General features: G+C 45.8%; 1 protein-coding gene across 1 annotated transcript in view; it reads left to right on the top strand.

Moving 5' to 3' along the window:
- LOC110529175 (ras-related protein Rab-15-like) overlaps positions 1-14,205 on the top strand; it is a 31,229-nt gene extending 17,024 nt beyond the window's left edge. Inside the window, exons 2-6 of the mRNA XM_036984640.2 lie at positions 4,998-5,058; positions 7,871-7,931; positions 9,440-9,517; positions 9,624-9,779; positions 12,923-14,205. Of these exons, the coding sequence (XP_036840535.1) occupies positions 4,998-5,058; positions 7,871-7,931; positions 9,440-9,517; positions 9,624-9,779; positions 12,923-13,081 (515 nt within the window). The 3' untranslated portion in view covers positions 13,082-14,205. The remainder of the gene's footprint in view (positions 1-4,997; positions 5,059-7,870; positions 7,932-9,439; positions 9,518-9,623; positions 9,780-12,922) is intronic.
- The last annotated feature ends 7,760 nt before the right edge of the window (positions 14,206-21,965 follow it).

Here is a 21,965-nt window from a genome sequence, read left to right as displayed (position 1 = left end):
ATTCAAGGGGTGGATCGTTAAGAATAGAAAGAGGGTAGGGAAGAGAGAGAGATTCAAGGGGTGGATCGTTAAGAATAGAAAGAGGGGAGGAGAAGAGAGAGAGAGATTCAAGGGGTGGATCGATAAGAATAGAAAGAGGGTAGGGAAGAGAGAGAGATTCAAGGGGTGGATCGATAAGAATAGAAAGAGGGAGGAGAAGAGAGGTGCTTGGAGAGAAGCATCCTAGAAAGGGAGAGGGAGATGCTTCCCAGCCCCAGGCAATGCAGGCCAGTGACTGTGATGATGTTGATGGCCTTTCACTGTGCCACTGTCTGCATACTCCCTCCCTCCTTAAGCTTACCGTATGCTTCCCAGTCGAAACAGTTTGCGCATATATCATGACAACATTTGGTACATTTTTGTTCGGTAGTGTTCAGGCAAGCATTATTGTTTTATTTTTTTAAGGATGGTCGAAGTTCGGTAGCCGGAATTTAGTTTTTCAACCGAAAGGTTTTTTAAGGGAGTATGTGAGGCACAGATGTTAGTTTTGCCAAGCCGAGATCTGCTAGGAGCAAACCAAAACCTAGTGCATCTACGCCTTTACTCTCTAGTAGTCACACAGTCCTGGTCAGACAGCAGGCCGCTTCACTGTTTTCAAAGGCCTCTCAGTCGCTCCGTCTCTCACTGAAGTGGAGTGAACTCCAGTCTTGGCCCAGGACTGTGAGAGCATGTCTGTAGTGTTTTAGATGAGATGAGTGCCTGAGACTGATTCAAGCGGCAGTTTGAATCAGTTGGCCTCTGAGAGTGCCTCTCGTCGTCGATAGTATTTTAGATGAGATATGCGTAACGAGATAAGGCTTGTTTCAAATGAACACGCAGAAGTATAAAATCAGTATGTCACATCTTTCAGAGGGCCCAGTCAGAGGGCCCAGTCAGAGGGCCCAGTCAGAGGGCCCAGTCAGAGGGCCCAGTCAGAGGGCCCAGTCATAGAGGGCCCAGTCAGAGGGCCCAGTCAGAGGACCCAGTCAGAGGACCCAGTCAGAGGGCCCAGTCAGAGGGCCCAGTCAGAGGGCCCAGTCAGAGGGCCCAGTCAGAGGACCCATTCAACACACAAGGTAAATACTGTAGTATATCAGCCCCAGGCTCTACAGATAGGGTAAAGGGCATGTCCCTGGTTAAGTCTGAGGGTCTGACAGTGTGTCTACAGATAGGGTAAAGGACATGTCCCTGGTTAAGTCTGAGGGTCTGACAGTGTGTCTACAGATAGGTTAAAGGTCATGTCCCTGGTTAAGTCTGAGGGTCTGACAGTGTGTCTACAGATAGGGTAAAGGGCATGTCCCTGGTTAAGTCTGAGGGTCTGACAGTGTGTCTACAGATAGGGTAAAGGTCATGTCCCTGGTTAAGTCTGAGGGTCTGACAGTGTGTCTACAGATAGGGTAAAGGGCATGTCCCTGGTTAAGTCTGAGGGTCTGACAGTGTGTCTACAGATAGGGTAAAGGTCATGTCCCTGGATAAGTCTGAGGGTCTGACAGTGTGTCTACAGATAGGGTAAAGGACATGTCCCTGGTTAAGTCTGAGGGTCTGACAGTGTGTCTACAGATAGGTTAAAGGTCATGTCCCTGGTTAAGTCTGAGGGTCTGACAGTGTGTCTACAGATAGGGTAAAGGGCATGTCCCTGGTTAAGTCTGAGGGTCTGACAGTGTGTCTACAGATAGGGTAAAGGGCATGTCCCTGGTTAAGTCTGAGGGTCTGACAGTGTGTCTACAGATAGGGTAAAGGACATGTCCCTGGTTAAGTCTGAGGGTCTGACAGTGTGTCTACAGATAGGTTAAAGGTCATGTCCCTGGTTAAGTCTGAGGGTCTGACAGTGTGTCTACAGATAGGGTAAAGGGCATGTCCCTGGTTAAGTCTGAGGGTCTGACAGTGTGTCTACAGATAGGGTAAAGGTCATGTCCCTGGATAAGTCTGAGGGTCTGACAGTGTGTCTACAGATAGGGTAAAGGGCATGTCACTGGTTAAGTCTGAGGGTCTGACAGTGTGTCTACAGATAGGTTAAAGGTCATGTCCCTGGTTAAGTCTGAGGGTCTGACAGTGTGTCTACAGATAGGTTAAAGGGCATGTCCCTGGTTAAGTCTGAGGGTCTGACAGTGTGTCTACAGATAGGGTAAAGGGCATGTCCCTGGTTAAGTCTGAGGGTCTGACAGTGTGTCTACAGATAGGGTAAAGGGCATGTCCCTGGTTAAGTCTGAGGGTCTGACAGTGTGTCTACAGATAGGGTAAAGGGCATGTCCCTGGTTAAGTCTGAGGGTCTGACAGTGTGTCTACAGATAGGTTAAAGGTCATGTCCCTGGTTAAGTCTGAGGGTCTGACAGTGTGTCTACAGATAGGGTAAAGGTCATGTCCCTGGTTAAGTCTGAGGGTCTGACAGTGTGTCTACAGATAGGTTAAAGGTCATGTCCCTGGTTAAGTCTGAGGGTCTGACAGTGTGTCTACAGATAGGGTAAAGGTCATGTCACTGGTTAAGTCTGAGGGTCTGACAGTGTGTCTACAGATAGGGTAAAGGGCATGTCCCTGGTTAAGTCTGAGGGTCTGACAGTGTGTCTACAGATAGGGTAAAGGGTATGTCCCTGGTTAAGTCTGAGGGTCTGACAGTGTGTCTACAGATAGGTTAAAGGTCATGTCCCTGGTTAAGTCTGAGGGTCTGACAGTGTGTCTACAGATAGGTTAAAGGTCATGTCCCTGGTTAAGTCTGAGGGTCTGACAGTGTGTCTACAGATAGGGTAAAGGGCATGTCCCTGGTTAAGTCTGAGGGTCTGACAGTGTGTCTACAGATAGGGTAAAGGTCATGTCCCTGGTTAAGTCTGAGGGTCTGACAGTGTGTCTACAGATAGGGTAAAGGTCATGTCCCTGGTTAAGTCTGAGGGTCTGACAGTGTGTCTACAGATAGGTTAAAGGTCATGTCCCTGGTTAAGTCTGAGGGTCTGACAGTGTGTCTACAGATAGGTTAAAGGTCATGTCCCTGGTTAAGTCTGAGGGTCTGACAGTGTGTCTACAGATAGGGTAAAGGGCATGTCCCTGGTTAAGTCTGAGGGTCTGACAGTGTGTCTACAGATAGGGTAAAGGGCATGTCCCTGGTTAAGTCTGAGGGTCTGACAGTGTGTCTACAGATAGGTTAAAGGTCATGTCCCTGGTTAAGTCTGAGGGTCTGACAGTGTGTCTACAGGCTCTACAGATAGGTTAAAGGTCATGTCCCTGGTTAAGTCTGAGGGTCTGACAGTGTGTCTACAGATAGGGTAAAGGTCATGTCCCTGGTTAAGTCTGAGGGTCTGACAGTGTGTCTACAGATAGGGTAAAGGTCATGTCCCTGGTTAAGTCTGAGGGTCTGACAGTGTGTCTACAGATAGGGTAAAGGTCATGTCCCTGGTTAAGTCTGAGGGTCTGACAGTGTGTCTACAGGCTCTACAGACGGGTTAAAGGTCATGTCCCTGGTTAAGTCTGAGGGTCTGACAGTGTGTCTACAGGCTCTACAGACGGGTTAAAGTACCAAGGCCCTTATCAAGAGAACACACTGCAGTTGGAGCGCAGTATTTCTGTGATCTACTCTGCTCATTCTCATGGGAGAGCACGCTCAGGCTCAGGAATATAACGGAAGAAAAACACGGATGACTCGCGTCTCTCTCAGCGTTTCAGTCTGAGAATCGGAGGGACTGAGTATTGATTTGCCAACAGTTTACCCTACAGCGGAGTAGAGTGGAGCCCAACATACTGAGTAATGGAATTTTAGCTGCGGGGGGGGGGGGGGGGGGGGGTTGGTCTCATCGGATAGAGCTGGTTATTGGTTTATCTGGGATTGTTGTGTTGTTTAAATGCCATGTATGTTCACCTCCATAGTATTCATCTAGTAGTCTGTTTAGAAACTACACAAACAGGTATAGTACTGTATAGTATAATCTATAGTATAATATACAGTATACCCGACAGTCTGTTTACCTCCATAGTATTCATCTAGTAGTCTGTTTAGAAACTACACAAACAGGTATAGTACTGTATAGTATAATGTATAGTATAATATACGGTATACCCGACAGTCTGTTTACCTCCATAGTATTCATCTAGTAGTCTGTTTAGAAACTACACAAACAGGTATACTGTATAGTATAATCTATAGTATAATATACAGTATACCCGACAGTCTGTTTACCTCCATAGTATTTTATTTATGTATTTAATTGATTTAACCTTTATTTAACTAGTCAAGTCAGTTAAGAACAAATTCTTATTTACAACGACGGCCTACAATGGCTCTTATATACAGTAACTCAGTGCTCTGATTGGCCTGACAAGTCAGTCTCTCTGGGCCTCTCCATGCTGCTGTCTGGCCATAGATCATTGGAGCATAACCCACCTCTCTCCCTCGATCTCTCTGTTTTTCTCTCTTGCTTATTGTCTGTCTGTCTGTCTGTCTGTCTGTCTGTCTGTCTGTCTGTCTGTCTGTCTGTCTGTCTGTCTGTCTGTCTGTCCCTCCCTGCCTCCCTCTTTCTCTGGTGGTTCACAAGAGTGCCCATCTACACAGGTTAAAAAACCTCTTGCTTTACTACCCAGTCCTCTCCCTCTTCTCCCTCCTCCCCTCCAGTATCTTCTCCCTCCTCCCCTCCAGTATCTTCTCCCTCCTCCCCTCCAGTATCTTCTCCCTCCTCCCCTCCAGTATCTTTCCCCCCCTGTGATCGATCCAGGTCTAAACTAAGTTCATCTCACTGATCCATCACCATTAGCTCTATATCTTTAAAGGAGCATTCAGTCGTAATTTAAAAAAGGCCTGATAGATATGGAATGAAATGGCTCTCAGTATCTTTGCTGTTAAAAAAGCTGTACGAAACTGAGATAAAAGGTACCTTGAGGAGAATAAACAGCAGGACTGTCTTCGCCTCGCCTCGCCTCGCCTCTCCACACATTAAATAGGATGAATTAATCAACAGGTTTTCATATTCACAATATTTGACTCTTCTCTTTTTTTGCAGGAGTCGATTTTAAAATGAAGACACTGGAGATAGACGGCATCAAAGTTAGGATACAGATATGGTAAGTAGTGGATGCAGCAAGAGCATTCTACTAAAGTAGGTCAAACATGGGGATCACCCCTTTGAATATAGTGGATGTCCTAGTTCAGTGTCAGGGATGTTCAGTCTAACCCAATGCTAGGGATGTTCAGTCTTACCCCATGCTAGGGATGTTCAGTCTTACCCCATGCTAGGGATGTTCAGTCTTACCCCATGCTAGGGATGTTCAGTCTAACCCCATGCTAGGGATGTTCAGTCTTACCCCATGCTAGGGATGTTCAGTCTAACCCCATGCTAGGGATGTTCAGTCTTACCCCATGCTAGGGATGTTCAGTCTTACCCCATGCTAGGGATGTTCAGTCTAACCCCATGCTAGGGATGTTCAGTCTAACCCCATGCTAGGGATGTTCAGTCTAACCCCATGCTATTCTGTCAGGGATGTTCAGTCTTACCCCATGCTAGGGATGTTCAGTCTTACCCCATGCTAGGGATGTTCAGTCTAACCCCATGCTAGGGATGTTCAGTCTAACCCCATGCTAAGGATGTTCAGTCTTACCCCATGCTATTCTGTCAGGGATGTTCAGTCTAACCCCATGCTAGGGATGTTCAGTCTAACCCCATGCTATTCTGTCAGGGATGTTCAGTCTAACCCCATGCTATTCTGTCAGGGATGTTCAGTCTTACCCCATGCTAGGGATGTTCAGTCTAACCCCATGCTAGGGATGTTCAGTCTTACCCCATGCTATTCTGCCAGGGATGTTCAGTCTAACCCCATGCTATTCTGTCCGGGATGTTCAGTCTAACCCCATGCTAGGGATGTTCAGTCTAACCCCATGCTATTCTGTCAGGGATGTTCAGTCTTACCCCATGCTATTCTGCCAGGGATGTTCAGTCTTACCCCATGCTAGGGATGTTCAGTCTTATCCCATGCTATTCTGTCAGGGATGTTCAGTCTTACCCCATGCTAGGGATGTTCAGTCTAACCCCATGCTATTCTGTCAGGGATGTTCAGTCTTACCCCATGCTATTCTGTCAGGGATGTTCAGTCTTACCCCATTCTAGGGATGTTCAGTCTAACCCCATGCTATTCTGTCAGGGATGTTCAGTCTTACCCCATGCTAGGGATGTTCAGTCTAACCCCATGCTATTCTGTCAGGGATGTTCAGTCTTACCCCATGCTAGGGATGTTCAGTCTTACCCCATGCTATTCTGTCAGGGATGTTCAGTCTTACCCCATGCTAGGGATGTTCAGTCTAACCCCATGCTATTCTGTCAGGGATGTTCAGTCTAACCCCATGCTATTCTGTCAGGGATGTTCAGTCTAACCCCATGCTAGGGATGTTCAGTCTAACCCCATGCTATTCTGTCAGGGATGTTCAGTCTTACCCCATGCTATTCTGCCAGGGATGTTCAGTCTTACCCCATGTTAGGGATGTTCAGTCTTATCCCATGCTATTCTGTCAGGGATGTTCAGTCTTACCCCATGCTAGGGATGTTCAGTCTAACCCCATGCTATTCTGTCAGGGATGTTCAGTCTTACCCCATGCTATTCTGTCAGGGATGTTCAGTCTTACCCCATTCTAGGGATGTTCAGTCTAACCCCATGCTATTCTGTCAGGGATGTTCAGTCTTACCCCATGCTAGGGATGTTCAGTCTAACCCCATGCTATTCTGTCAGGGATGTTCAGTCTTACCCCATGCTAGGGATGTTCAGTCTTACCCCATGCTATTCTGTCAGGGATGTTCAGTCTTACCCCATGCTAGGGATGTTCAGTCTAACCCCATGCTATTCTGTCAGGGATGTTCAGTCTTACCCCATGCTAGGGATGTTCAGTCTTACTCCATGCTATTCTGTCAGGGATGTTCAGTCTTACCCCATGCTAGGGATGTTTAGTCTTACCCCATGCTATTCTGTCAGGGATGTTCAGTCTTACCCCATGCTAGGGATGTTCAGTCTAACCCCATGCTATTCTGTCAGGGATGTTCAGTCTTACCCCATGCTATTCTGTCAGGGATGTTCAGTCTAACCCCATGCTATTCTGTCAGGGATGTTCAGTCTAACCCCATGCTATTCTGTCAGGGATGTTCAGTCTTACCCCATGCTATTCTGTCAGGGATGTTCAGTCTAACCCCATGCTATTCTGTCAGGGATGTTCAGTCTAACCCCATGCTATTCTGTCAGGGATGTTCAGTCTTACCCTATGCTATTCTGTCAGGGATGTTCAGGGTACCCCATGCTATTCTGTCAGGGATGTTCAGTCTTACCCCATGCTATTCTGTCAGGGATGTTCAGGGTACCCCATGCTATTCTGTCAGGGATGTTCAGTCTAACCCCATGCTATTCTGTCAGGGATGTTCAGTCTTAGCCCATGCTATTCTGTCAGGGATGTTCAGTCTAACCCCACGCTATTCTGTCAGGGATGTTCAGTCTAACCCCATGCTATTCTGTCAGGGATGTTCAGTCTAACCCCATGCTATTCTGTCAGGGATGTTCAGTCTAACCCCATGCTATTCTGTCAGGGATGTTCAGTCTAACCCCATGCTATTCTGTCAGGGATGTTCAGTCTAACCCCATGCTATTCTGTCAGGGATGTTCAGTCTAACCCCATGCTATTCTGTCAGGGATGTTCAGTCTTACTCCATACTGTTGTTTACTCAGACTGGACACTAAACCAGTTCCCCCTGCCCTGCAAGGACTCTTATCTCAAGATTTAAAAAACAGTTTGAACTCTTGAAGATCCACATTGGATTGAAACATTGCCTGATATTATCACTATTCCCTACCTGTTTTGTCATTTTCTAAGAGAGGGTGTTTGACATTTGATTTCTTCCAGGGACACAGCAGGACAGGAGAGATATCAGACCATCACTAAGCAGTACTACAGACGAGCACAGGTAAGGTAACGAACGCTACTCTTCCCTCAAGATATTGTAGGTAAGAGGTCAGATCAGGTGAGATTATTTTACTGTAGCTCCACTCTTTCTTTAGTCTAATCCGTCTGGTCATTAGCCTGGAGACGAGGGTGCTCTCCCTTCTGAACAGGCATTGCACTTGTAGCTAAAGCTGCAGTCGTATGTTAAATATGTACTGTAGTTATGGTTGGTAGCACAGTTTCTTGGGGCTGGTTTCCTCCTGTCCATTCACCACCCTTATCACTCACCACCCTTATCACTCACCACCCTTATCACCCATGGGTTCTAAGCCACGTGGGGTTGCTGTGACAACCATAACTGAATTAGCTGACAATTCATCTTCTCTCCCCTCATCTCCTATCATCTCCTCTTCCCTCTACCTTATCTCCTACCCTCTCCTCATCTCCTATCCTCTCCTCTTCCCTCTACCTCATCTCCTACCCTCTCCTCTTTCCTCCCCTCATCTCCTACCCTCTCCTCTTCCCTCCCCTCATCTCCTACCCTCTCTTCTTCCCTCCCCTCTTCTCTCCTCTTCCCTCCCCTCATCTCCTACCCTCTCCTCTTCCCACCCCTCATCTCCTACCCTCTCCTCTTCCCTCCCCTCCCCTCATCTCCTACCCTCTCCTCTTCCCTACCCTCTCCTCTTCCCTCCCCTCATCTCCTACCCTCTCCTCTTCCCTCCCCTCATCTCCTACCCTCTCCTCTTCCCTCCCCTCATCTTCTACCCTCTCCGCTTTCCTCCCCTCATCTCCTACCCTCTCTTCTTCCCTCCCCTCATCTCCTACCCTCTCCTCTTCCCTCCCCTCATCTCCTACCCTCTCCTCTTCCCTTCCCTCATCTCCTACCCTCTCCTCTTCCCTTCCCTCCCCTCATCTCCTACCCTCTCCTCTTTCCTCCCCTCATCTCCTACCCTCTCCTATTTCCTCCCCTCATCTCCTACCCTCTCCTCTTTCCTCCCCTCATCTCCTCCCCTCTCTTCTTCCCTCCCCTCATCTCCTACCCTCTCCTCTTTCCTCCCCTCATCTCCTACCCTCTCCTCTTTCCTCCCCTCATCTCCTACCCTCTCCTCTTTCCTCCCCTCATCTCCTACCCTCTCCTCTTTCCTCCCCTCATCTCCTACCCTCTCCTCTTCCCTCCCCTCATCTCCTACCCTCTCCTCTTTCCTCCCCTCATCTCCTACCCTCTCCTCTTTCCTCCCCTCATCTCCTACCCTCTCCTCTTCCCTCCCCTCATCTCCTACCCTCTCCTCTTTCCTCCCCTCATCTCCTACTCTCTCCTCCCATCCCCTCATCTCCTACTCTCTCCTCCCATCCCCTCATCTCCTACTCTCTCCTCCCATCCCCTCATCTCCTACTCTCTCCTCTTTTATCCCCTCATCTCCTCTCCTCATCCCTCATTTCCTACCCTCTTCTCTCATCTTCCCTCCCCTCATCTCCTACCCTCTTCTCTCCTCTTCCCTCCCCTTATCTCCAACCCTCGCCTCTCTTCAGGGAATCTTCCTGGTTTACGACATCACAAGTGAGCGATCCTTCCAGCACATCATGAAGTGGGCCAGCGATGTGGACGAGGTGAGATCAAGGGGAACAAGGGTCAGGCCAACTTATTTTATATAGCGGCACAGGGTGCTTTTGTCAAATCAGACTTAATGACTCTCCCTCCCTCCCTCCCTCTCAGTATGCTCCTGATAACATCCAGAGGATCCTCATAGGGAACAAGTCAGACGAGGAGGAGAAGAGGCAGGTTGCTACAGAACAGGGCAACAAGCTGGCCAAGGATTATGGGATGGACTTCTTTGAGACAAGTGCCTTCACCAACCATAACATAACAGAGGTGAGTGGCTGACAGCTCCCGTAGAAACACTGTAAGGCTGGCTGCCTGTCTGTCTGTCTGTCACAGGACCAAAGGCAAACACCACGGCCAGACTACCGGTATGTGAACTACTGATGACGATATAATGGAACAACATTTCATCCTTAGTCACTTCGTCTTATTCTGTATCTCCCAGAGTCCAAGTGATATATATTCATAGGTTATACCGGCGGCACAATAGTGGTGCCCTAAAGTGGTGATAAACTCATTCAGAGTTTAACTACTGTTTAGTCTAAATTACCCTATAGTGGCTGGAAATACGATGAAATTGCTAAAGTGGTCAAATATTTAGTAGGAAACAACTTGTCAGCATTATCATGTCGTCAAATTTACTTTAGACAGATGGCAATGTTGTCATTAGCTTGCAAAGTTAATCAAAAATAGCTAGCAATGCTAACATTAGCTATTTAAAATCCGGCGACTTCCCCTCAATCTTCGCTAGCTAGCTAACGTTATACGGCATCTAAAGTCAAACGGCATCTAAAGTCAATCTGGCGAAATCAAAAGCTTTTCCTACCTATTATTTGTCTCCTTCAGAATGTCATTGTATTTCAAAGCCGCGCTCATTAAAGATGCAGTGAGCCGAACATCAGTCCAAAACAAACATTAAAAAAACACATGCAACTCTAGAATACAGTTGACATACATCAGTGGAATCTGCTGATGGGAGAACTGGCTCGTAATAAAAAAGACCCGGAACGGAGTAAATGGAACGGCATCAAATACCTGGAAACCATGGAAACCTTGTATTTGATTCCATTCCACTGATTCCATTCTTGCCATTACCACGAGCCCGTTCTTCTCAATTAAGGTGCCATCAACCTCCTGTGAATGACAGTCACAGTGACAGGTACAGTGCATTCGGAAGGTATTCAGACCTCTTGACTTTTTCCACATTTTGTTACGACACAGCCTTATTCTAAAATTAATTAAATTATATTTTTTCTACACCCAATACCCCATAATGACAAAGTGAAAACAGGTTTTCATACATTTTTGCAAATGTATTAAAACTTTAAAAAACGAATACCTTATTAAAATAAGTATTCAGACCCTTTACTATGAGACTTTAAATTAAGCTCAGGTGCATCCTGTTTCCATTGATCATCCTTGAGATGTTTCTACAACTTTTTTATTTATTTATTTATTTTACCTTTATTTAACCAGGTAGGCAAGTTGAGAACAAGTTCTCATTTACAATTGCGACCTGGCCAAGATAAAGCAAAGCAGTTCGACAGATACAACGACACAGAGTTACACATGGAGTAAAACAAACATACAGTCAATAATACAGTATAAACAAGTCTATATACAATGTGAGCAAATGAGGTGAGAAGGGAGGTAAAGGCAAAAAAGGCCATGGTGGCAAGGTAAATACAATATAGCAAGTAAAACACTGGAATGGTAGATTTGCAATGGGAGAATGTGCAAAATAAAAATAATGGGGTGCAAAGGAGCAAAATAAATAAATAAATTAAATACAGTTGGGAAAGAGGTAGTTGTTTGGGCTAAATTATTGATTGGAGTCCACCTGTGGTAAATTCAATTGATTGGACATGATTTGGAAAGGCACACACCTGTCTATATAAGGTCTCACAGTTGACAGTGCATGTCTGAGTAAAAACCAAGCCATGAGGTCGAAGGAATTGTCTGTAAAGCTCCCAGACAGGATTGTGTCGAGGCACAGATCTGGGGAAGGGTACCAAAACATTTCTGCAGCATTGAAGGTCCCCAAGAACACAGTGATCTCTATCATTCTTAAATGAAAGAAGTTTGGAACCACCAAGACTCTTCCTAGAGCTGGCCGCCTGAAAAAACTAAGCAATCAGGGGAGGAGGGCCTTGGTCAGGGAGGTGACCAGGAATCCGATGGTCACTCTGAAAGAGCTGCAGAGCTCCTATGTGGAGATGGGAGAAACTTCCAGAAGGACAACCATCTCTGCAGCACTCCACCAATCAGGCCTTTATGGTAGTTGCCAGACCGAAGCCACTCCTCAGTAAACGGAACATAAGAGCTCGCTTCGAGTTTGCCAAAATGCACCTAAAGGACTTTCAGACCATGAGAAACAAGATTGAACTCTTTGGCCTAAATGCCAAGTGTCACGTCTGGAGGAAATCTGGCACCTCCTCTACGGTGAAGCATGGTGGTGGCAGCATCATGCTCTGGGGATGTTTTTCAGCGGGAGAGACTGGGAGACTAGTCAGGATAGAGGGAAAGATGAACGGAGCAAAGTACAGAGAGATCCTTCATGAAAACCTGCATCAGAGCGTTCAATACCTCAGACTGGGGTGAAGGTTCACCTTCCAACAGGACAACGACCCTGAGCACACAGCCAAGACAACGCAGGAGTGGCTTCGGGACAGGTCTCAATGTTCTTGAGTGAACCAGCCAGAGCCCGGACTTGAACCCGATCGAACATCTCTGGAGAGACCTGAAAATAGCTGTGCAGCGATGCTCCCCATCCAACCTGACAGCTTTAGAGGATCTGCAGAGAAGAATGGGAGAAACTCCCCAAGTACAGGTGTGCCAAGGTTGTAGTGTCATATCCAAGATTACTTGAGGCTGTAATCGCTGCCAAAGGTGCTTCAACAAAGTACTGAGTAAAGGGTCTGAATACTTATGTAAAACATGATCATCTAAAAACCTGTTTTATCTTTGTCATTATGGGGTATTGTGATGTCATTATTGGGTATTGTGATGTCATTATGGGGTATTGTGATGTCATTATGGGGTATTGTGATGTCATTACGGGGTATTGTGATGTCATTATGGGGTATTGTGATGTCATTATTGTGATGTCATTATGGGGTATTGTGATGTCATTATGGGGTATTGTGATGTCATTATGGGGTATTGTGATGTCATTATGGGGTATTGTGATGTCATTATGGGGTATTTTTTTGTAGATTTATGAATGGAAAAAACCAGTTTATCCATTTTAGAATAAGTCAAAGGGTCTGAATACTTTCTGAATGCACTGTATACAGTGATTATATATAGTGACATATACAGTGACATATATACGGTAATATATATATATATACTGCACTAACCAGTTAAATTAATGATCGTTGTTGCAAAACACTTTGCTGTCCTTCACCCAGTCCTTCACGCGATTGGCTGAGCAGGTCCTGTCGGCCAATAAGAAGGACCTGGACCTCCTGAGGGCGTCAGTCACAGACGAGCTCAACCTCACCGCCCTGGAGGAGGAGGAGGGCATCACAGACGGGGCCGCCGCCTCACAGAAGAGTTGCTGGTGTTAAGGGCCTGGTCAAAAGTAGGGAACTTTATAGGGAATAGGGTGAGAAAAGTAGGGAAATATATAGGGAATAGGGTGAGAGAAGTAAGGAACTATATAGGGAATAGGGTGAGGAAAGTAGGGAAATATATAGGGAATAGGGTGAGAGAAGTAGGGAACTTTATAGGGAATAGGGTGAGAAAAGTAGGGAAATATATAGGGAATAGGGTGAGAGAAGTAAGGAACTATATAGGGAATAGGGTGAGGAAAGTAGGGAACTATATAGGGAATAGGGTGAGGAAAGTAGGGAACTATATAGGGAATAGGGTGAGAAAAGTAGGGAACTATATAGGGAATAGGGTGAGAGAAGTAGGGAACTATATAGGGAATAGGGTGAGAAAAGTAGGGAACTATATAGGGAATAGGGTGAGAAAAGTAGGGAACTATATAGGGAATAGGGTGAGAAAAGTAGGGAACTATATAGGGAATAGGGTGAGAAAAGTAGGGAACTATATAGGGAATAGGGTGAGAAAAGTAGGGAACTATATAGGGAATAGGGTGAGAGAAGTAAGGAACTATATAGGGAATAGGGTGCCACTTCTCCTTATGTAAGGACTGGGTCTGGCTGCGTCTTGAATCACACCCTATTCCTTATGTGAGCTCTGCTTGAAAGTAGTGCACTTTGTAGGGAATAGAGTGACAAAGGTGATACCCTATGTAGGGAATATGGATGGTGGGGGGGGGGGGGGGTGACACTTCTCGTAGCTGATTGCCTTTCTACCATTGTAGGGGGTGTACTGGTGTTTGATAGGTTTTTACCAATGATGTATGTAAACCCTGGATTGCTAATGCTATGTATTGGCCAATGAGATGCTTTGAAGTCACCGGTCGGCCATATTGGCTCTCCTCAGAAAAGCAGTCCTCTAGGAATGAATGGAATTCTACAGTATTTCATTGAAATGCTTCAAGGACAAAATTACATGTATTTAAGTATTTTTTGTTATAGTGGGAACAGTAATATCAGTACTTAATTTTTTTAAATTTTTTAAATTCTATATATTCTTTTGTATGTTTAGTTCACACAATATAATTTAAAAGTATGCTTTAAGTTGTCTGTAAAAGAATAAATGTGGCAAAAACAAATATAGACATTTATAAATGCATTTCTATATCTTCCTAGGTAATTTTTTTTACACTGGTGGGGGAGTACCAAGATGGAGGCGCGGTGGCTTCAAAACAGTGCCCCTTTATCAGTCATCTAGTGTATATAGAAAGCATAGTGGTTTTTCATGGTATTTTTCATTGTAGTTCATAGATTTCGGCACCAGACGGTGCTACTGATACATGCTGCGTTGCTATATGAAGCCGATACACTGCAGAGCTGTTGATGAAAGGGTCGCGACACATTACACACACTGTTCTACTGTAGTGAGTCTCAAATCACACCTTATTCCCTTCATAGTGCACTGCTCGGCTCTGCTCAGACCTACTGCACTGTAGGGGATAGGGTGTCGTTTGTAGAGCAGACAATGTTCCGTTTAGTTTTAGCTTTACAAATTGTGTTTCTCAATACAACTTTCCATGATAATGTACATTAGTTTAATGTTAGTTTTTAAAGCTATGAGCATTAACAAGGCCTGGAAAAAGGTGTTGACTTTTTATTTCGATGCTCTAGAAATATTCCATCTGTGATTCTATCTATGATGACATACTTCAGGTTTACGCCATATTATCCACTAGATAGCTGCTGTTTCCGGAGTAGCCCATCGAATGGAAACTTAGAAACGTATCATCCAGACTAGCAAAGGGCCCAGCAAGAGATTTGTCATGTGTCCAACGTCCGTCCTCATCTTCTTCTGTCTTGCAACTTCAATGAAGTTAATTATTTAACTGTTCATGATACCCCTCGTTTAGCCTTTTGACCAGATTGGCTATAGGAACTGATCATAGGACTGACCTCTACTGTCTGCAGCTACTGACTCAATGTTACTACCGCTACTGTCAAAAACTACTGTTTGTGTGCAAGTGATAATAAGGTATGTCGTTTTGAATGAAATACAGGACTATGATCTCTAGATACAGGTGAAATACAGGACTATGATCTCTAGATACAGGTGAAATACAGGACTATGATCTCTAGATACAGGTGAAATACAGGACTATGATCTCTAAGGGTGAAATACAGGACTACGATCTCTTAAGGGTGAAATACAGGGCTATGATCTCTAATGGTGAAATACAGGACAATGATCTCTAAGGGTGAATTACAGGACTATGATATCTAAGGGTGAAATACAGGACTATGATCTCTAAATATAGGTGAAATACAGGACTATGATCTCTAAATACAGGTGAAATACAGGACTATGATCTCTTAAGGGTGAAATACAGGACTAAGATCTATAATGGTGAAACACAGGACTATGATCTCTAATGGTGAAATACAGGACTATGATCTCTAATGGTGAAACACAGGACTATGATCTCTAAGGGTGAAATACAGGACAATGATCTCTAGATACAGGTGAAATACAGGACCATGATCTCTAAGGGTGAAATACAGGACTATGATCTCTAATGGTGAAACACAGGGCTATGATCTCTAAGGGTGAAATACAGGACTATGATATCTAAGGGTGAAATACAGGACTATGATCTCTAAATACAGGTGAAATACAGGACTATGATATCTAAGGGTGAAATACAGGACTATGATCTCTTAAGGGTGAAATACAGGACTAAGATCTCTAATGGTGAAACACAGGACTATGATATCTAATGGTGAAATACAGGACTATGATCTCTAAGGGTGAAATACAGGACAATGATCTCTAGATACAGGTGAAATACAGGACTATGATCTCAAAGGGTGAAATACAGGACAATGATCTCTAGATACAGGTGAAATACAGGACTATGATCTCTAATGGTGAAATACAGGACTATGATCTCTAAGGGTGAAATACAGGACTATGATCTCTAAGGGTGAAATACAGGACTATGATCTCTAGATACAGGTGAAATACAGGACTGATCTCTAAGGGTGAAATACAGGACTATGATCTATAAGGGTGAAATACAGGACTATGATCTGTGCTGATGAAATGTATATCTGTGCTGTTTGATCATGACTACTTGAATTACATTTGGTGGAAATACATAACGAGCAACGTTGTAATACTTTCAGATGTTTATTGAATAAATACTGGCAGATGTATGACTCATCATGCTGTGTGGTAACTTGATGAAATAGAAGGGTACGATTGGCCTATGTCATGGACCAATAGGAATCAATAAAGCATGAATTGGATTGAATTCCGGGCAAACAGCGCCCAATGGCTTTCATGAATGACTTTTTTGTTTGTTGTTTTTATTGATGCCTGTTTCACAGGGACTAATTTAGACCTGGGTGTAAAATGGAAAGACCAGTAGGACATCAGCTCCTGTGTCTCAGAAAGTAGTCTGGAATATAAAAGTATTTTGCTTCTTCTTCTTCTCTCTTTTTTTTGTTTTACCAGTAGGTGGAATAGTTGGATAACTCATGTTTTACCTCACATGATCTCGTTGCATCCATATATCCCCGTAAGAGAACTTGGGAGAACCTGAACGTTTAAATAATTGTATCCGGATGAATGTTGTGGGCTGTTTTGTGTTTACAAGTACATGTAGTTCTAGGAGGATCTTCTCCTTCAACTCCAAATCTGTTTTCATTTATCCTGGCAAGACTGAGGATCACGACGAAACACAGGCAACGATTCCTCAGTCCGAGGTGACAGCGAGGGTGAATGGCAGCCTATGGTGTCCCGTGAGGCTCAGTTGGTAGAGCATGGCGCTTACAATGCCAGGGTTACGGGTTCGTTTTTCCCACGGCGAACAAATATGGGGAAAATGCATGCAGTCAACTCCTGTAAAACACTCTGGATGAGAGCGTCTGCTAAATGACTAACACGTGAATCTGCATAATGATGATGTGTCAGAGGTATTGCTGTGAAGTGTTCCTGACTGAAATGGCAGCTTTGGGATATATCTCTGTATCTGTGTGACAACCAGTCTCTCTGGTTACGTCTCCATCGTCCCCTTCTCTCCATCGTGTGCACCTGGTCAATCCCCTCACTGCTTTCAAAGGAAATAAATGGTCTAAGATATATGCAACCAGCAATGCAATGCTTTTAGATTTGTGGGGAAGTAGTGAATGAGTACACACTTCAGAAGAAAGGAGATATTATTGGGATGTATCCCCTCTCTCTCTCACTCTCTCCTCACTCTTTATTCATCTCTCTCTCCTCTCTTTCTCCTCTCTCTCTCTCTCTCACTCTTCACTCTTTATTCATCTCTCTCTCTCTCTCTCTCTCTCTCTCTGGCAGACACACACACAGATGGAGAGACCGTACTCTCTATAATTTGGTGGGAACTAGTCCACTAGTCTAATCCGTGGAGTGGCGTGTCAGAGAAAGCAGTGATCAGAGCACATCACACAGAACCCTGAGCTGCCGCCTCTGGGTGAGAGAATGAGAGGGGGGGCTGCTATAGCAGTTCTGTGAGATAGAGAAGACCCTCCCCGACCTGAAATATCCCTCTCCCCCATGCATCTCTCTCGCTCTCTCTCTCGGAAACACACACCACTCCTCCTTTCATTCATACACACACACACACAAACATACACACACAGTTGGCGCCATGAGGAGAGTAGCTACCATATCTCAAGTAGGTCCAATTCTGCTTAGTGTGAAGACAGAGGGAAACATAGATGCTTGAGAGAGAGAGGATCCTCATCCTCTAGTGCAGGGGTATTCAACTCTGACCCTACCAGGTCTGTAGCCTGCTGGTTCTCTGTTCTACCTTATCATTAAATTGCACCCACCTGATGTCCCAGGTCTAAATCAGTCCCTGATTAGAGGGGAATCCCCCACCTAATGTCCCAGGTCTAAATCAGTCCCTGATTAGAGGGGAATCCCCCACCTAATGTCCCAGGTCTAAATCAGTCCTCGATTAGAGGGGAATCCCCCACCTGATGTCCCAGGTCTAAATCAGTCCCTGATTAGAGGGGAATCCCCCACCTGGTGTCCCAGGTCTAAATCAGTCCCTGATTAGAGGGGAATCCCCCACCTGATGTCCCAGGTCTAAATCAGTCCTTGATTAGAGGGGAATCACCCACCTGGTGTCCCAGGTCTAAATCGGACCCTGATTAGAGGGGAATCCCCCACCTGGTGTCCCAGGTCTAAATCAGTCCCTGATTAGAGGGGAATCCCCCACCTAATGTCCCAGATCTAAATCAGACCCTGATTAGAGGGGAATCACCCACCTAATGTCCCAGGTCTAAATCAGACCCTGATTAGAGGGGAATCACCCACCTAATGTCCCAGGTCTAAATCAGTCCCTGATTAGAGGGTAATCACCCACCTAATGTCCCAGGTCTAAATCAGTCCCTGATTAGAGGGGAATCCCCCACCTAATGTCCCAGGTCTAAATCAGTCCCTGATTAGAGGGGAATCACCCACCTGGTGTACCAGGTCTAAATCAGTCCCTGATTAGAGGGGAATCACCCACCTAATGTCCCAGGTCTAAATCAGTCCCTGATTAGGTGTCTTCGATGTCCAGAGGCCCTAGTGGTTATTTATAGAGATTAGAGGAAGATACATGGGATTGGGGCTGTCACAAATGGCACCCAATTCCCAGTTGGCCCCATGTCAAAAGTAATGCAAAATATAGGGAATAGGGTGCCATTTGGGATACAGTTCGGATGTTATGAAAGAAACACTGTCTGCATCTTTAACCTACACCATCTCACAGATGCTTCTAGAACTAATCCAACTGCCTTTCATCAGGCCCCATTCAATCGCATTAGGAACAGCAGGAGGGAGTGTGTGTGTGTGTGAGAGAGAGTGTGTGTGTGTTTGTGATAGAGAGTGTATTTGTGAAAGTGTGTGTGTGGGGGGGGCTACAGATTAATCACACTCCCCTCGTCCCTCTGTGCTATCATGGCATCCCAGGGCCGGGAGCTGGGACCAAGCTGTGCCTTCAGGGAAGACAGCTCACACACACACGCACTCAGACACGCACACACACACAAGCAAACACACACACTGTTGTGGTCACAGCACAGGGCCACAGTTTGAAATCCCCTCCGCTCCACCATTTCTACACCTTAGCCCCCATCCCAAAAATCTTGTCAGAGTGTGACCGTGTCCTAGCCACCCATTGGCCACCACTCTCCTCCTCCTCTAGTTAGCCTGAACACCACTCTCCCCCCTCCTCCCCTAACCCTCTTCTAGTTAGCCTGACCACCACTCTCCCCCCTCCTCCCCCTAACCCTCCTCTAGTTAGCCTGACCACCACTCTCCCCCCTCCTCCCCCTAACCCTCCTCTAGTTAGCCTGACCACCACTCTCCCCCCTCCTCCCCCTAACCCTCCTCTAGTTAGCCTGGCCACCACTCTCCCCCCTCCTCCCCCTAACCCTCCTCTAGTTAGCCTGGTGACAAACCAAAAACAAACATCTGAAACATTTCCTCATTACAGTACATCAAGAAAACTATGTTCTTGTTATGGGAGGAGAGAGGATGAAGGGAGGAGGGCGATGTTCTGTGTTGTTATGGGAAGAGGGAGGATGAAGGGAGGAGAGGAGGGCGATGTTCTGTGCTGTTATGGGAAGAGGGATGATGAAGGGAGGAGAGGAGGGCTCAGTGTGCATGTGGAGGAGGAGTTTGACATTGGTGGTGGGTGGAGATGGGGAGGGAGAATGTGTGTGTGTGTCTGTTTCTGTGTGTGTGCATGTGTCTGTTTCTCTCTCTGTCTGTTTCTCTCGCTCTGTGTGTGTGTGTCTTTATCTCTCTCTCTGTGTTTATCTCTCGCTCTGTGTTTGTCTGTTTCTCTCTGTGTCTGTTTCTCTGTCTGTCTGTCTCTCTGTGTTCGTGTGTGTGTGTGTGTGTGTGTGTGTGTGTGTGTGTGTGTGTGTGTGTGTGTGTGTGTGTGTGTGTGTGTGTGTGTGTGTGTGTGTGATCAGCAGCAGCTTTAAGGCAACTCTTCAGTGTTATGACTGTAGTGATGTCATCCTCCCACCTCTTCTCTTCTCCGCGGTGCGTTCACTCCAGAGTGAGTCACTCTTCTCCTTCCCCTCCAGAGCTCCCTGAGAGGAGGAGAGGTGTGCACTGCTGAATGATAAACAGGCCAGATCTCCCTCACTGCTGAATGATAAACAGGCCAGATCTCCCTCACTGCGGAATGATAAACAGGCCAGATCTCCCTCACTGCTGAATGATAAACAGGCCAGATCTCCATCACTGCTGAATGATAAACAGGCCAGATCTCCATCACTGCTGAATGATAAACAGGCCAGATCTCCCTCACTGCTGAATGATAAACAGGCCAGATCTCTGTCACTGCTGAATGATAAACAGGCCAGATCTCCCTCACTGCTGAATGATAGACAGGCCAGATCTCCCTCCCTGCTGAATGATAAACAGGCCAGATCTCTGTCACCGCTGAATGATAAACAGGCCAGATCTCCCTCACCGCTGAATGATAAACAGGCCAGATCTCCCTCACCGCTGAATGATAAACAGGCCAGATCTCTGTCACCGCTGAATGATAAACAGGCCAGATCTCCATCACCGCTGAATGATAAACAGGCCAGATCTCCCTCACTGCTGAATGATAAACAGGCCAGATCTCTGTCACCGCTGAATGATAAACAGGCCAGATCTCTGTCACCGCTGAATGATAAACAGGCCAGATCTCCGTCACCGCTGAATGATAAACAGGCCAGATCTCCCTCACCGCTGAATGATAAACAGGCCAGATCTCTGTCACCGCTGAATGATAAACAGGCCAGATCTCCCTCACCGCTGAATGATAAACAGGCCAGATCTCCCTCACTGCTGAATGATAAACAGGCCAGATCTCCCTCACTGCTGAAGGATAAACAGGCCAGATCTCCCTCACCGCTGAATGATAAACAGGCCAGATCTCCCTCACCGCTGAATGATAAACAGGCCAGATCTCCCTCACTGCTGAATGATAAACAGGCCAGATCTCCATCACCGCTGAATGATAAACAGGCCAGATCTCCCTCACCGCTGAATGATAAACAGGCCAGATCTCCCTCACCGCTGAATGATAAACAGGCCAGATCTCCCTCACTGCTGAATGATAAACAGGCCAGATCTCCATCACCGCTGAATGATAAACAGGCCAGATCTCCCTCACTGCTGAATGATAAACAGGCCAGATCTCCCTCACTGCTGAATGATAAACAGGCCAGATCTCTGTCACCGCTGAATCATAAACAGGCCAGATCTCCCTCACCGCTGAATGATAAACAGGCCAGATCTCCCTCACCGCTGAATGATAAACAGGCCAGATCTCCCTCACTGCTGAATGATAAACAGGCCAGATCTCCCTCACTGCTGAATGATAAACAGGCCAGATCTCCCTCACTGCTGAATGATAAACAGGCCAGATCTCCCTCACTGCTGAATGATAAACAGGACAGTTTTGAAGCTACAGTCTTTTTCTTCTACTTATATATGTATATATATATATCTTATATATGTTAAAATAGATCTTATTTTTTATATTCCTCCAGTCCCTCCATACATACCTATGCATACAAACACAGGCACGCATGAATGCATGCACACCCTCGCATGCATGCACACACACACACACACACACACAGGTGGGTGCATAATTGGAAGTGAGAGAGGCAGAACTGTAAACTAGACAGGCTGCCAATTGTTAAAACAAACGTATTCTTCATTCAGCCAAAGTCTAGATTAGTGTCAAGAATGTGGCTAAATAGTAATGGCTAAGAGCTGCTTATTGGAAATGTATGGGAAAGACTGCTGAAACGATTGTCCACAATTTAACTAAACTGCTTCTTGTGTGGTTGAGAGACTAAATGAGTGAGAGTA

This window comes from Oncorhynchus mykiss, chromosome 8, assembly GCF_057628025.1.
Source record: "Oncorhynchus mykiss isolate SJ-2025 chromosome 8, ASM5762802v1, whole genome shotgun sequence".
NCBI lineage: Eukaryota > Metazoa > Chordata > Actinopteri > Salmoniformes > Salmonidae > Oncorhynchus > Oncorhynchus mykiss.
The sequence above is the reverse complement of the archived record's forward strand: the minus strand, read 5'-3'. Positions and strand labels throughout refer to the sequence as shown.